At 28.1% G+C, this 16463-nt stretch overlaps 1 protein-coding gene across 1 annotated transcript; it reads left to right on the plus strand.

Annotated features, from left to right (window-relative positions):
- Positions 1-9374: 9374 nt before the first annotated feature.
- LOC107924224 (uncharacterized) lies at positions 9375-12808 on the plus strand. Its single transcript, XM_016854568.2, has 4 exons — positions 9375-10115; positions 10507-10665; positions 10757-11425; positions 11510-12808. Exons 1-4 carry the CDS (start codon positions 9780-9782, stop codon positions 12608-12610), a joined length of 2265 nt encoding a protein of 754 aa, XP_016710057.1. The 5' UTR covers positions 9375-9779; the 3' UTR covers positions 12611-12808.
- Positions 12809-16463: the final 3655 nt, after the last annotated feature.

Genomic DNA, 16463 nt, shown 5'->3' on the forward strand with positions numbered 1-16463 from the left:
TATATTTCCATTAAATATTCTGTTCAGGTTTCCTTTAGATGTTGATTAGTAAGGGTAAGTAATAAAAATTGAAAAATCGAAAATCAATCAAAATCAAAGTGTGCTGTTTATAGAATATTTTACTTGAAATTAAATCTGATTTTTTATGATTAAAAATAAATATTTTATATTTAAAATACTGAAAATAATCTAAAAAGTTCTTGATATTTTATTTTTTAGAAATATTTATAAAAAAGACCTTGAAATTTTGTTAAATAATATTAAAAAACCAAAAAACAAATCTAATTTTTATCAAAAAAAAAAAATCATGGGCTAAATTAAACTAAACTGAATTATGATTCTAAAATGCCCAACTAAATCGAATTAATATCACCCTATGGTGAGACGTGCCACCGACTAATTACGGCATGCATCGCAAACAAACAAGTGTTGTAACAAAACGATAATACATCTTAGTATTAACATATAATGGAAAATTTAATGAAAATATTTTATTGAAATGACACTAATAATTTAAAAATTAAATTAAAATGTTTTAAATAAAAAAAAAAAAACTTAAGAGCGATAAATTTAAGTGGCATGATACAGCATTGTGCATCAACTTTCCATTTTTCAACTGATTTGATGATGCAATTTTGCAGCAAATGCAACAACAGCATGCTTCATCTTATCTTTTAGGTTAGGTAATTTGAAATTTACACCTCAATTAAAATTTCATTAATTCAAAATAAATAATAATAATAATACAAACATAATATTTTTATTAGATTAATATGTCAATTAAATTACAAGAGATATTAATTGATTCATGGTTGATGAAAAGTTTAATATTTTGTAAGTGACATTAGAAAGGTTTGATTATCGGATTCATCGGTCAAATTAGTTGAATCGAGATTAATAGTTTATTTAAAAATTGTTTTAACTAGATTTAAGTTAAATTTTAATTTTGTTGTTATAATTTATAAAATTCGAATCTTTAGATTTTTGTTAATTTTTTGAATTTTTTATTTTATAATAATTGAACAGATGATTCAATAGGTGGTCTAATAAGTCCAATTCTTACGACATTCTAGAAAGATGGTATATAAATATTCTTTTAAGATATTAAAAATAAAATAATAAGATATTTAATAATTTTTAAATTTATTCATAAAATTAGAAATGAAAAATGAAAAGCATACTATCAATGTATTAAAAAAAGTTAAAATTTGTCATAAGTCCTTATACTTATAAAAAATTTGAAATTTAATTTTTTTTACTTTTTAGATTTCAAAATTCAACTTTAATTATTAATACTGTTAATTTTTTGGTTAAATTTATTGGTGTGACATTTTGAGAAAAAATGGCTTTGTAATGAACTTGACTTTAACAAAAACATTAATAATATCAATAGTTAGACCTAAATTTTGAAACTTGAAAGTATAAGGATTAAATTATAAATTTTGAAAAGTATAAGGACTTATGACATATTTTAAAAAATTTTGTTTTAATGATGAGATGAACTTTATACTGTGAGTGAATATGTGGCTTTTCGTAAAAGGGCGGCGATAATCTACGGCTTAATTTAATCACATTTGATTAGTCAAAGTTGATGATGATTAGCTAATCAACCCTATCGTAATTACGACACGTGGCAATAACCCACGCCACAAATGGACAAAAAGCATATACTCCTAGTGAAGAATTGGAGCAAATGGATTCTTGTTATTATTTTTATAAAATAAAATAAAATAAATTCAACTTTTTTTAATGAAATAATAGTCTTTTTGGCTTTTACTTTGTAAATATTATTATTATTATTAATTAAAAATTTTTATTCAAAGTCTTAATCACACTTTTTTGACAAAAAGATACAAAATATTCTTGGATGATAGGCACTTTCTTTTCTTTTCTATTATTATTATTATTATTTATTATTTATTTTATTTTTATGTAAAGCTAAGCATAAGGACAAATGGCATGACAATATAAACAAGTATATTAAAATAAAAATCATTGTACATGTATGTGGATATATTTTTGCATGTTTATCTCATTTTAGTTATATCTATAATCATAATAATATATATTTAAATAATTATTATTATGCATGGTAAAACTTAAATAAAAAATAAAATTAATATAATGATAAATTTAACTCTTAATGTTTACATATATTTTAAATTTAATTATTATTCTTTTTTAGTTAAATTTAATTATTAATATTTTAAAAAGAGTTAAATCTCTTTTTTTTAAAGTACACGCATATTGTCATGTCTAAAAAATTAAAGTTTTAGTTAGTATTTTCGTTAAAAAATAACAAATTGACTCTTTTTCAAAAGTTGATGGTCGAATTTAATTCTTTTTAAGGAGTTGAATGCCAAATTTAATTGAAAAATAGTCAAATTGATAAAAATGTAAATTATAAAAGTTAAATTTATTATTATGTTAATGAAATTTGAACTAACAACCTTCATTTAGTTTTTAATTAAATGATTAATTTGAATTTATTTATGGGTTAAAATATTATGGTTTAATTTTTTTTATTCAAATTTCTTTTTGGTTTGATTTAATCTATCTCAATATTTGAATAATTATTTATTTTAATATATATTTTATAATTAAATTTAAATAAATATGTTTTAATTGTTAAATAATAAATTGAGCTAAGTAAGACTAATTAAAAAAAAGAAGAAGAAGAAGAAGAAGAAGAAAGAATCCACATCATGGATAGATAAATAACCCATTTTTAATAGGTCTATTTGGGATAGGAAGGAACTTGTTCTACAACTTAAACAATCTTTAAAAAAATTAGGTGAAATTAACTATACGAAGAATCAAATTGTATTTTATTCTCTTTACTTAAAAATAGATAAATTAATTTATGTATTTTTTAACAATCTCATTCTGATTATATTTATTTTTTTATACAATATTTAAAATTACTCATAATCTTTCCCCACCCCATAAAATAGAAGGATAATATGTTTTAGCGCATTCGTAATCACGTCATCCTACATTAATAACAATATCTATATCAATTGAGTTAAGATTCAATCGACTTAATTTCTGTATTATTAGACTATCTCAACTAATAATATATTTATTTAGATAATTTTAATAAATATAGTATTAATTTTTTTTATGAAAGGATAAAATTATTTAAAATGTCGAAATATCTTTTATGTATCAAAATAAGTTTCATGCCCCGTCACGAATAACGGCTATTTCCCCCCTACAGTGCGGTCATAGGCAAGCAATTACCACCCATCCAATGAAATCTTGTTACCAAACACGTGGCGTTTTCCTATTTGTTTACATTAAAAAGTTGGGTGTTATCTGTCATGTAGGCCCACTTTGCTACTTTTTCTACATTTGCCTTTCAACGATCATTTTTATTTTATTTTTTAATAAAAACGTTTCCTATCATTTTGGATGTAGCAAATGTCGTATGTATGTATGTATGTATGTATGTATGCATGCTTCATAGTTTTGTTTTAGTCTCAATGTTATTTTGTCCTCTATTATTTGTTTACTTTTGTGAAAGTCTTTATTCTGTAAACAAAGAAAAATCATTGTAATCTTTAATAAATATTGGGCAATTGATTTGGTTTATTCATTTAGATTCTACTTTATTCATACTTTCTTTTCTTAAAATTTTGATCGGTAAAAAGAAATTTTATCTATCTCCCAATTCTGATATTAAGTAAATTGGTTTTCTTAAAAAAATATCGGAATAATTTAATTTTTATCAATTTCGAAAGCGAGAAATTAATCACGAATTAATATTTTTCATCAATTGTACATAATTTTAATTAATATATAATAATAAATTTAGTCCCCAAACTTTACACATTCTATCATTATTTTACAAATTTAGTCTGCAACATTTGTACGCTAAATTTGTTGAATATTTTTTAAGAATCAAGACCAAATTGAAAAAACATATAAACATCGAGGGCTAATTTGTAGTTACACTAATCAAAATTATGTATGATTAACGTAAAACATTAATAATGTGATTAATTATCCTTAGTATTAATTGCTCATTTTCAAAATTGACAGAGATTAAATTGTTCAGACTTTTTTTCGAGATAATCCAATTGGAGAGATCTTTTTACAGATCTAGTACTATCTAAAAATTTGATTAAAATATCAATATAATTTTTTTTTAATACTAGAATGATTTGTGAAGTATAAATATGTTAGTTATATTACTATTATTTTGCTTTTTGATAATTACAACCATTAGTTAGAGTTTCTTGATAGAAAATGATTTATACTTATATAAAAATGAAACGTGCATACTAATATGGATTATGAGTTAGATATATAATTGGTGTTTAACACCAAATCTCTAGCTTAATAAATGAGCATACATCATTACAGTTATTACAAAATAATAAAATTAATTTAATATAAAAAGTCGATTTTTTTTAACAATCTCATTATAAGTTATAATTATATATGTTTTTTTTTACATACCTATAATTTATTCCCAACTCATAAATAGGAGGATAATGTATTTCAGTATACTCGAATTCATATCTTCCTCCATTGATAATCGAAATAAAAGTCAATCGGGTCAATATAATAATTATTTAATACCCAAAGAGATAAACAAACAAAAGAATTGATGCTTTTGGTAATAAAATAATAAATGATGAGTTAGCTCCCAATAAAAATTGGATGAGGATCGTTTCAAACAATGTAACATGACAACCTCGACCCTTGAAAATTAAGTTACCATATTATTTTATTTTAATTTAATGTTCTCCCTATCTGTATGTATTTTTTTGGAAAAAGATTTATCTATTAGAGTCATTTTCCATGATAGTTACTTGGTGTATTATATATATATATTGGCCTTAGTTTTCATCATAATAAACAATATTACTTTCATCCTTTTTGGTATCATAAATTGACAATTAAAGAATATTTCTTAATGTAGAAAAGTAAGTTGCGTAATTTGAATTAAAAATCGATAATTAAATTGATAAAAATATATTTAAAGAATTAAGGAAAAAATCATTGTTTTATTTTCTTATAAACAATATTTTAAGGGATAGTTGGGGTTAATATAGATGGAAGGACATTAATTTAATTTCAAGCTTGCAAAAGCCTATTGCTAGAGTCATTGTAGAGCATCTGGACCATAATAAAAGGACCAAGTGACATTTTTTAATGGTATGTTATTTATGGGTAAATCTCATCTAAGTTCATTAAATTATTTAAAAGTTTTTATTTTAGTTACTGAACTATTTGAAAGTTTTTATTTAAGTTATTGGTCTGTCAAGTATTTTTTTAAAAGTTCAACTACAAAGCTCTAAGTGATGATTCGACGATCGGAATGGTGGATAAGAATCCTCAATAAGTAGAAAAACATATCTTAGATCCAAGTCAATGTAACGACCAATGTCGGAAATCAAAGATGAAAATTATTTGAACTTTGGTTCACAGATTTGTGATGTTCAAAACTGTTTCACAAAAAAAAAACTGAACTGAAGAAGAGAAGGGAATAGTTCAATGTCCATTTTGTAACTTTTTAAAATTGAGTGACAAAAACGTAAACTTAACAATAATTTAATAGCCTTAAGTGTAGCTTACTTTTTTTTTTAACTTAATGATATATTCAAATAATAGATTTTAATACATACATTAAGAATATAAATAAAATAAATATATAATATTTTAAGGGATAAATTGGTAATTTTAAAAGGTAAGATGACGTAGAATGAAATAAGCAATTATCAAAATTTCTCACCACCAATTTTCTAAAAAGAAATAATCTTTTTTCATTCAGAAACGATCAGTGTTATATTTGAATCTCAATCAAAACTATCTATTACATTGATTTTGTTTTTATAATTATATATCAATTTACGATTAAACTCGTTTTTCAAGAAGTATAAAGATATAGAAACCCCACATGTACTAAGCATGACCCTAATTTTTTATCATCAAAATTGGCCAACAAAACAATCATTTGAAGACAATTTTGAGGTTAAGAAATGTTTGAAAGCAATGCAAGTTGATGAGTTGCCCCAACTTCTAAGGCTCTAAGAACTCCAAGCAATTTTCCAAAAGGCCAAGCTGTAAAGCCAATGGGGAATTGTCCCACACACCATGATTGATGGGTGAAAGGAAAATATACTTCTAAAACTTATTAGTGTGAGAGAGAGTCTCTTCTTTAATTTTATGGAATTGAGAACCTCTCAATTCCTTTCTTTCATAATGGACTTTTGAAAGTGATGAATTTTAATGTCTTTTTTTTTATATTTTTTTTATGTTCAGGATTAGTGGTTAGGGCAAAGTTAAAATTTTTTTTTTGAGGGGTGAAATTAAATTATGTATTTTTATAAGAGTTAAAATATAATTTCACCATTGTATTAATTAATATATTTATAATTTTTAAAAGATTAAATTAAAATTTTATCATTTTTTGAGGGGGCAAAGTGCAATTTGCCATATACTAACCTATAATTTTATACATTTTAAAGAGTAAAAATTATAATTTTCTTATTTTAAGGGGCACCAAGGCTCTTGCCTGCACCCTTTGGTATTGTCACTATTCATGGTTATCCTTCTTAATTATGAGTCTTACTATTACACTCAACCACTTGTTGGTATTACAATTATTATTCATAAAATTAAGTTTTTTAAATTTAATATTATTATGCTATTTTTTGTAGCAATTTGATTAATAAATAAAATCTAGACTAATAATCAAAATATATCTTAAATGAGTTCACATGTGGTGAAATTTAAATCAAAATAAAATTTGAAACAACAATCACATATACGTAAATATACATAATAATCAAGGGCAAAGCTAAAAAATTTTTTTAGGAGAGCCGGATTTAATTTGTATATTTTTATGATAGTAAAAATGTGATTTCACCATTTCAATATCTTATATATTTATAATTTTTAAATGATTAAATTAATTTTTTATTATTTTAGAGGATCAAAGTATAATTTTATATTTACTAATTTAAAATTTTATAAAATTTAAAAGGATTTAAATAAAAAAATCATTTTAAAAGGAGTCGAGTCGCTGCTAATCTCGGACTCTGCTCTGATAATAGCACTCGAACTTGAGGGATCAAAATCCGAAAAATTAAGCATACTTTAAATAACTTATTTACTATTATTTTATTGTTTTCTAACGTAACTATTGATTAAAAAAATATATAGAGTACTTAACATCATTCTAAAAATATTTTATATTTAAAAAATATTATTTGGTATTTTTAAAAAAATTACAAGTGAGATTAAAAAATCATTATATATCTTAATTATTTTTTTATTTTTAAAATATCAAACCTTAAATCAAATAATAATAAATATAGAGAATTCAACTTAAATATGAAATCATAAATAATCTAAAAGTTTACCCATACCATAAAATGCCACTTTAATTCAACAAAATAACATTTTTTTCCTTTGAGAAAATGGAGAAGGATGAAATTATGCCAACCCACCCTATGAAGCAAAATAAATAAATAAATAAATAAATAAATAAATAAATAAATAAACCTCATAGTGCCAATGAAAGTCAAAGGATGAAATTAAAAAAAATATTAATTTAATTAGTATTTTGTGGTGTGAAAGAGGCAAAAATTGGGTGCATCCACTTCAAACGTTGACTTATAATTAAATAATACAAATATGCATTTACTAAATACTATATGATCTTTTTGAATAATAGAGATATTTAGCCAATAGCTAACCAACCTCACAAATTTAAATACTTATTGTTTATGCAATGTGATATATTTTCAAAGTTAGAAATATTTAAATTCAATTAAAATATTAATTAAAATTTATTTCATCCATAATTAAGTATTAGTTCGATTGGCATAAGTATCGTTACTAATATAAGAAGACATGGGTTTGAGTGTATTAAAGCGCATTATCCTTTTATTTATGAGTTGGGGTGAGACTATGGGTAATTGATCAGAATCTATAATGAGATTCTAATTTATTTTTTAAATCAAGGAATACCTTTAATGATTGAAATATGACAATATGATGAAAATATTATGTAAAGTGCATGAACATTACATTAAGAAAATATAAAAAAATGGTATAGATAATATATAAATATAATTTATCCATAAATTAAATTGATTAGACAATGATGCAATACCATCCATGTTCACATTTAGGATCAAAACGTCCTCTTCAATAGATTTATATTATACTATATGCATATAATTTTATAATATTAGGTATATATATGTAACAAACAATATTAGGTATATCTTGCCTTTTTATTATTATAAAAAAATATATGTATAATTCAAAAAAAGTATATATATACTGATTGAGTATTAACTCGTTTAGTATTGACATTGTTGTCAGGTGTAAGAGGACGTGAGTTTGAGCATGTTGAAACGTATTTATTCTCTTATTTAAGGGTTGAGAGAAATTATGCGTAATCTATGATTTTTACTCGTTAAAACCATTGATTCTAGAATTAAGGTAAAGATATTTTGTATTTCAAGCTCTTTCAAGAAAATTTAAAATAATAATTTTTTTATTTAATAAATTATTTTCATGAAATTTACATCAACATAAAGTGTAAATTAGTTTAAAATTTTAAAATATTTTATACAGCTTTCGTGAGTCAAAATAATAGGTTAGGGGCTTTAACTAAAAAAATTGTAAGGACTTATTTAAATAAAGTATAATAGTTTAAGGGCTTTTTTAATATATTAACTTAAAAAATATTATTTTAAATACAAAATATTTTAAAAAATATAATTAAATGATAATTAATAAATGCTTATAAACACTAAATAAGCAATTAACTTAACCCAGAAGCAAACGAGGAAAAAAAAAGATTAGGACTAAACAAAAATAAAGTGAATTTACTTGCTTGGTCAAATAAGTTTAATTGAAATTTTGGATAAAAAAAATATTATCCAATGACTCGATTTATGACTACTTCTAATAATCAAATCATAAGTACGATATATTATATATATTTTAATAATTTTTATAAAAAAATTAGATTAATTAGAAACTGTCATGTTCTATTGGTTGATTGGTTTGTATCAGTTAACGTGATCAATGATGGAAAATATTAACGAAAGGCTTAATTGATTATTTTAGTTAACAACAAAGGCTTATGTGTGAATTTAATATGGAGGCTTAATTGATTTTTTTTGCATTTTTAAGGAATTTTTTAACAAATTAATTTTAACAGCGATTACAATTCAATTTAAATTTTAAAATTTGATCGAAAAGTAAGAGGAGTTAATTCCTAAAAATAAAAATATAGAACTAAATTTCAAAATTATGAAATATACGTGGACTTAGAACAAATTTTAACCCATAATAAAAATATTAAAATTTATATAAAATCTAGTGAAACTCTCTCTTTCTTTGGATTATTTTCCCTTCCCCTTTTGTTTAACACCGCCCTTGTAGTAGTTGTTAACCATTTAACCCCTATGGTCCCTTCTCTCTTTTTATTCTTCCATTTTTGTTCATCTTTCCAACGTTCACTCTGTTTTCTTCTTTCTCTCTCCCCTTATTATATATAAACATCCGTTCTTTTCTCTTTCACCAACTGGTTTTTCTTTAGCTCTTCAAAAATCAAATCAATTCCCTTCCTAACTGTTAAAAGAAATCTCCAATTTTGATCCTTTTTTAAACTACCCTCTTTGATTCAATATTCCCAAGATTGTTTTTTTGTTTATATTAAAGAAAACCCGGAGAGAACACAAATTCAATTTCTGGGTTGGTTTGTTTTTTTGTAATCAATTCGAAAATTTTAAGTTTTTTTTTAAATGGTGGTGAAGATGATGAGGTGGCGACCATGGCCGCCTCTATTATCAAAAAAATACGAGGTGAAGTTAATTGTAAGGAGGCTAGAAGGGTGGGATCCGGTGAGGGAAAGTACAGATAAGCCGGAGAAATTAACGGTGGAGATTCGATGGAAAGGTCCAAAGGCTTCCCTTAGTTCTTTAAGACGAACGGTCAAGAGGAATTTCACGAAAGAAGCCGACGCCGGTGACCAAAACGGCGTCGTTCTATGGGATGAAGAGTTCCAAACTCTTTGTAGCTTATCGGCTTATAAAGAAAACGTTTTTCATCCATGGGAGATCACTTTCTCTGTCTTGAATGTAAGTCCCAAAATTTAATCTTTAAGAATTCTTGGTTATTTTTTGGCATTTTCTTATGTTTCTTTGATTGGTCTGAAAATTTGGGATGAAGATTCTTTTTGTTCTGTAAGAATTTCATCAGATTGGGTTTACTTTTAGATTTTAGAATCATTTTGTACTGTTAAAACTGGTTGAATTGAATGAATCTTTTTTCAAGCTAATTAGATTGGTTTGTTGGAATTATTGCTAATTTTATTACATGTTTGTTGGACTAATTGTGTTAAGTCTTAGCTTTACATAAACATGATTATGTGTAGAAACTGGGGTTCATTAACTGATCATTTGAGGGATTAGGGATTTGGACATGGATGAAGCTTTTTCGAGCTAATAGGAACTGGTTTTCATGGTGCAGGGCTTGAATCAGGGAGCTAAGAACAAGTTTCCTTTGATCATTGGGACAGCATCGATGAATCTCGGTGAATATGCTTCTTCTTCGGAACAGAAAGAGTTCGAGTTAAATGTCCCACTCACAGTCTCCGCTGGTGCTACCAAGCCTGGTCTGCAACTTTGTGTATGTGTCTTTTGTGTAGAACTATGATTGATTCATCGTTCTTTTGGTTTTTATGTTTTGTTCTAATTTTAGGGTCTTGTTGATTGTTTAGATATCGCTTAGTTTGTTGGAATTACGAGCTGCTCAAGAAACTGTTGAGCCGGTACAAAGAGCATTAGTACCCATTGTTGCATCGCCTCTTCCGGTCTCAATGGAAAAGGATGAGGTTTCGGCGATTAAAGCTGGTCTTAGGAAAGTGAAAATTTTTACGGAGTATGTTTCTACAAGGACAGCAAAAAAGGCTTGTCGTGAAGATGAGGGAAGTGAAGGAAGGTGTTCTGCTAGGAGTGATGATGGTGAGTATCCGTTGGACACAGATTCACTTGATGAATTCGACGAAGGAGAATCAGATGAGGGAAAGGATGATTCGGTTGTTCGAAAGTCATTTAGTTACGGTACTTTGGCGTATGCAAATTTTGCTGGAGGATCGTTTTACTCCAGTTTGAAGATCGAGGAAGGTGAGGATTGGGTTTACTACAGCAATTGTAAATCTGATGTTGGCTGCTCAAATGTCGAGGATTCTGCTACATCAGTGTCGGAGCCTTCATTGCTGCAGAGTTCGAAACGCAGCATTTTGCCTTGGAGAAAAAGGAAACTGAGTTTCAGATCCCCGAAAGCCAAAGGGGAACCATTGTTGAAGAAATCCTATGGAGAAGAAGGTGGAGATGACATTGATTTTGACCGCCGACAACTTAGCTCGGATGAATCTCTTGCACTCGGGGTAAGAATCATTTTTCGATGTTTTTCTTGTAAAGTTTAAATTGCATGTGTTTATGTATCTGATTTGGGATTTTGATATTGGCAGTGGCACAAAGATGAAGATTCATCTGCTAATCGTTCTTCGGTTTCTGAATTCGGGGATGATAATTTTGCTGTCGGGACTTGGGAACAAAAAGAAGTGGTAAGCCGTGATGGACACATGAAGCTTCAAGCGCAAGTCTTCTTTGCTTCTATTGATCAACGAAACGAGCGAGCGGCCGGTGAAAGTGCATGTACGGCCCTTGTTGCTGTTATTGCCGATTGGTTTCAGAACAATCGTGATCTGATGCCAATTAAGTCTCAACTTGATAGTTTGATCAGAGACGGCTCGCTGGAATGGAGGAATCTCTGTGAAAATGAGACCTATCGGGAGCGGTTCCCCGACAAGCACTTTGATCTTGAAACTGTTCTCCAAGCAAAAATACGTCCCCTTACTGTAGTTCCAAGAAAGTCCTTTATTGGGTTTTTCCATCCGGAGGGAATGGATGAGGAAAAGTTTGATTTTTTGCATGGTGCAATGTCTTTTGATAACATTTGGGACGAGATCAATCGTGCCGGTGAAGAATGTCTAAAAAGTGGTGAATCGCATGTTTACATCGTTAGTTGGAACGACCATTTTTTTATCCTTAAGGTCGAACCGGAAGCTTACTACATCATCGACACATTGGGAGAGCGGCTTTACGAAGGATGCAATCAAGCTTACATTTTGAAATTCGACAACAATACCGTAATTCACAAGCTACCAAATGCAACTCAATCATCAGACGAGAAACCAACCGGTGATCAGCAGGTAGCACCAGCTACGACCGAACCGAAAATTTCACAGGCTGAACAAGTCAACGGTAAGGAAGAGGGTTCTGTTTCAGGATCCGTAGTAACCAAGCCCGCGGAACCTGAGGAGGTTGTTTGTCAAGGAAAAGAGTCTTGCAAGGAATACATAAAGAGCTTCTTAGCTGCTATACCTATTAGGGAAATGCAAGCTGATATTAAGAAGGGTTTAATGGCATCGACACCGTTACATCACCGATTACAAATCGAATTCCACTATACCGAGTTCTGGCAACCAAAACCCGAGACTTCTGCAACTCCGATGACAACAACAAAACTGCTGTTGGTTGAAGTTCCGTTAACCGAAGTTGCTGCATAGAGAAAACTTACTGTAAATTCTAGGAGAGTGTTATTTACCCTAACTTCTTTTAACAAAAGAGGAGCTCGTTGTTATGTTATTTGAACTCGGGTGTATGTTTAAACAGGGATTATGTTTTAATCTTTGTCAAATAATTCTTGTGTAGTAAAAAGGTAAACTACACTAGTAGTTATTCAACTATTAGTAGTTTTTTTGTCACTTAATTATGAAAAGTTACAAAAGTATTACATGATTATTCAATCTTTTAAAATTGATATAATAATAACTTTAACCTTTAACATTTAGATATTATGTCAATTTAGTCTTAATTCTAGAAATCTAACTTTTAACATTTACATATTGTGTAATTTAATTTTTTTTGTAATTTTATTTTTATTTGTGATCTTTTTACTTAAACCCCCAAAAAAATCTCATAAATTTGATTGAAAATATGTAAAAATATGGAAACGCTTAATATTCTTTTAAAAGGTAAAATTAAAAAAAAAATTACAATGTGTTAATATTTGAGAGTTAAATTTTTTTAAAAGTAGATTAAATTGACATAATTTATAAACGTTTGAGAGTTAAATTACTATTTTAAAAGCTACTATAAAATTAAATAATTAAATGATAAAAAAAAAACCAATAATTGGGTTACAACCACAAAGATAGTTTACCCATAAATAAAATCTAGAAACAGTTACTATGATATAATGGATTCCAATTTCCCATATGATTTGCTGATGACTATTATGATTTTCTGACTAAAAACCCACATTTTCTTTTCTTTTTCTCTGTATCCTGCAGAAGGTAAAGCTGAACTTTTCCATGGTTGGTGTTTGGATGCCGAGAAAAAAGAAGATTCTTTGGAACACATGGTCCATTTTATTTTTCAAGGGAAAAAAAAAGGAAACTTTCTTGTAAAGTTGCTTATTTTTTATTCTTTCAATCACTTTCTTATCTGCCAAAACCTCGTGAACAAGTTGAATTATTATACCAAACACGCTGTGGCTATAGCTTCTGAATTATTCCTTTACTGTTATTCAAACATTCATTTTCTGGTTGCCCTGCCGTTGGGACTTTGTTCACGAAAGAATATAAAAGAATTGGATTAATTTCACTAGACATCCTCAAATTAGGTTTTAAAATTGTTAGTTGATTTTCAAGTTTCAAAATGTTTTAATTGAGTATTTAAGTATTGATATTGTATCAATTAGGTCTTTTTGTCAACTTTGTTGTTGGTTTGAGTGTTAAATGTCAAACTTTTTAACATGCTAGATCCAAGCTTGAATACAAGATGTGAGCTTGAATACAAGCTAGCTTAATCAAGCTTGAGCTTAGAAATTCATGTTGGATTGAGTTAACTCTAGCTCAAGCATGCTATTACTCAAGTTCGACTCAATTAGATTACACCCCCAATTTGAATTACCCATTTAGCAACCAAATTGAACACTAGGTTACCTTATTCTTGGGCTTGTTACAAAAGAATAAAAAAGAATAGATTAATTTCCCTAGACATTCTCATTTAGGTTTCAAATTTTAAGTTGGTTTCCTTGTGCCACATCGTAAAGTTCATTTTAGTCCTTCTACTATTAGAAGGAACATTTTAGTCTTTGTACATTAAAAAATTTGGCATTTTAGTCCCCACACATTAGCTTTGCTGTTAATAAAATGACATGGCTTTATAGTTGCTGACAAAACATTAAATCAAATATTAAATAAAATTAAAATAGAAAAAAATATTTTTGAAGAATGATTAGAGGTAAGAAACTAATGTTGCTTTTACCTTTAAATTGTTTTCAAATCAATTTGTTTTTTTGTGCATAATTGTTGTGTTTAAATCATTTGTAGTTTGGTGCATGTAAACAGCCCTTACCCGTATTCAACGCTAGAATAAGGTATAAGGCACTGCCAGACTTGTTCACAAGCAAACATTCAAAACCGAAATAATAATTTCCATTCAAATTTAAAACTTGCCAAAAACATACATATGATCACTATTACGAGCTTTCAAGGTTCAAAACATACATTGAAAATGATCTAGGACTAAATCGAGAATTTCGAAAACTTTTTTACCAAACTTAGAAAAATTTTCATATAAAAGGGGTCACACGCCCGTGTGACATGAGACACGCCCATGTGGTGTGGCCGTGTAGCCCACATGGCTATGTTTCTGGGGCGTGTAACTCTCTGACTTGCATCCATGAAGAAACTTAAGTCACACGGCCTGAGCACACATCCGTGTTGCTAGGCCATGTGGTAATTAAAATTTCACATTCTAGGTGCAGACTTCACACGGCCGTATCACACGGCCATGTTGGAGTTCGTGTATGTCACACGGCCAAGCTATATTCCCATGTGCTAGGCCGTGTGTTGAATCCTGGACATTCTGTCTCTCATTTTAAAGATGCAGGACACACGGCTTAGACACATGCCCGTGTGTCTGCCCGTGTGGACGAAAATAGGCCATTTAAGACCACTTTTCTCACATTCTTACCATTTTCCTGCACAAAATACATTTATACAGTCATGATGCCCAGCCAATCAACCATTTCAAATTTAAACATGTATATTTCATTATCTAACACAACCTTTACATCCAAATTACTTAACATACTTAATCATTCATACTACTACATTAACATTTCAACCCCCTATACATGCCATATAAATAAAAAAATTACTTAACAAAATCTACAGGAGTAAATCTGGATAGTGTGTTCCTCGATGTAGATCCGATCCTCCGAATGTATATATGTCAAACTACAAGAACAAATAAACGTACACAAGTAAGCTTATAGAAGCTTAGTAATCTCATAGGCATAGAAAATAATTCTTACCGAACATTTTACAACAATCATATAAGATACAATTTCACTAATTCCTCCTGTCAATCACAAAATCAGTGATAAGTTCACTTGATTGAATTCAATGTCACTTAATAACAATTTTTAGATCTCTTGGGCCCATTTCTCCTTTACTTTCATAGTCAAATTAGGGAAAAATTATGGATTGAGTGCTTCATTTACACATTGCCATAGTAATACTATGGACTTGTACATAGTCACATATCACACACCGAAGCCATAGCCCAACCATGGTCTTACACGGATCACATATCACACTGATGCCATATCCCTAATATGGTCTTACACAGAAGTACATAATCACATCTCACCGATGCCATAGCCCTGTTATGGTCTTATATGGGAGCACTTATCACATCACACCGATGCCATAGCCCTGCTATGGTCTTATACGGAAGCACATATCACATGTTGCCATGGTCTAACCATGGTTTTTTCTGTCAATTCGTCTTGGTCACAGAATAAAAGCACTCAAATCTATTGTTCCGACTAATTTATACTTTTACTTATATATTATTTCATAATTATTACAATTTGATAATATTCATTTACAATAATATACCATAGTATTCATGAAATTTTCATAACAAAACCTTGAATTTTGCCATATGAACTTACCTGGGCTGATTTGCAAAAGTTTTAAAAATTTTAGGGACTATTCTTACAATTTTTCCTTTCCATGAATCACCTCTACTTCTTGATCTATAATTATAAAATCATTCCCTCATTAGCATTTATTTCAATTTTATTCTACTTCACAATTTATGCCCCTTTAATTTTTAAAATTACACTTTTACCTTAAGGTTTTTAGCTTTTACAATTTAGTCCTTGTTCAATTTATTTATTAATTGAACTAATTCCACTCAAATAAAACTTTACCTAAACATTATAAACTACTTCACACCTTTGACATTCAAAATTTCAACACAAAACCCTAATTACAACAACTTTCACAATTAGATCCTATAAATCAATTCCTACTAAAATCTCTTCATAAAATCATCATA

The sequence above is a fragment of the Gossypium hirsutum genome, chromosome A11, assembly GCF_007990345.1.
Source record: "Gossypium hirsutum isolate 1008001.06 chromosome A11, Gossypium_hirsutum_v2.1, whole genome shotgun sequence".
Classification (NCBI taxonomy): Eukaryota; Viridiplantae; Streptophyta; class Magnoliopsida; order Malvales; family Malvaceae; genus Gossypium; species Gossypium hirsutum.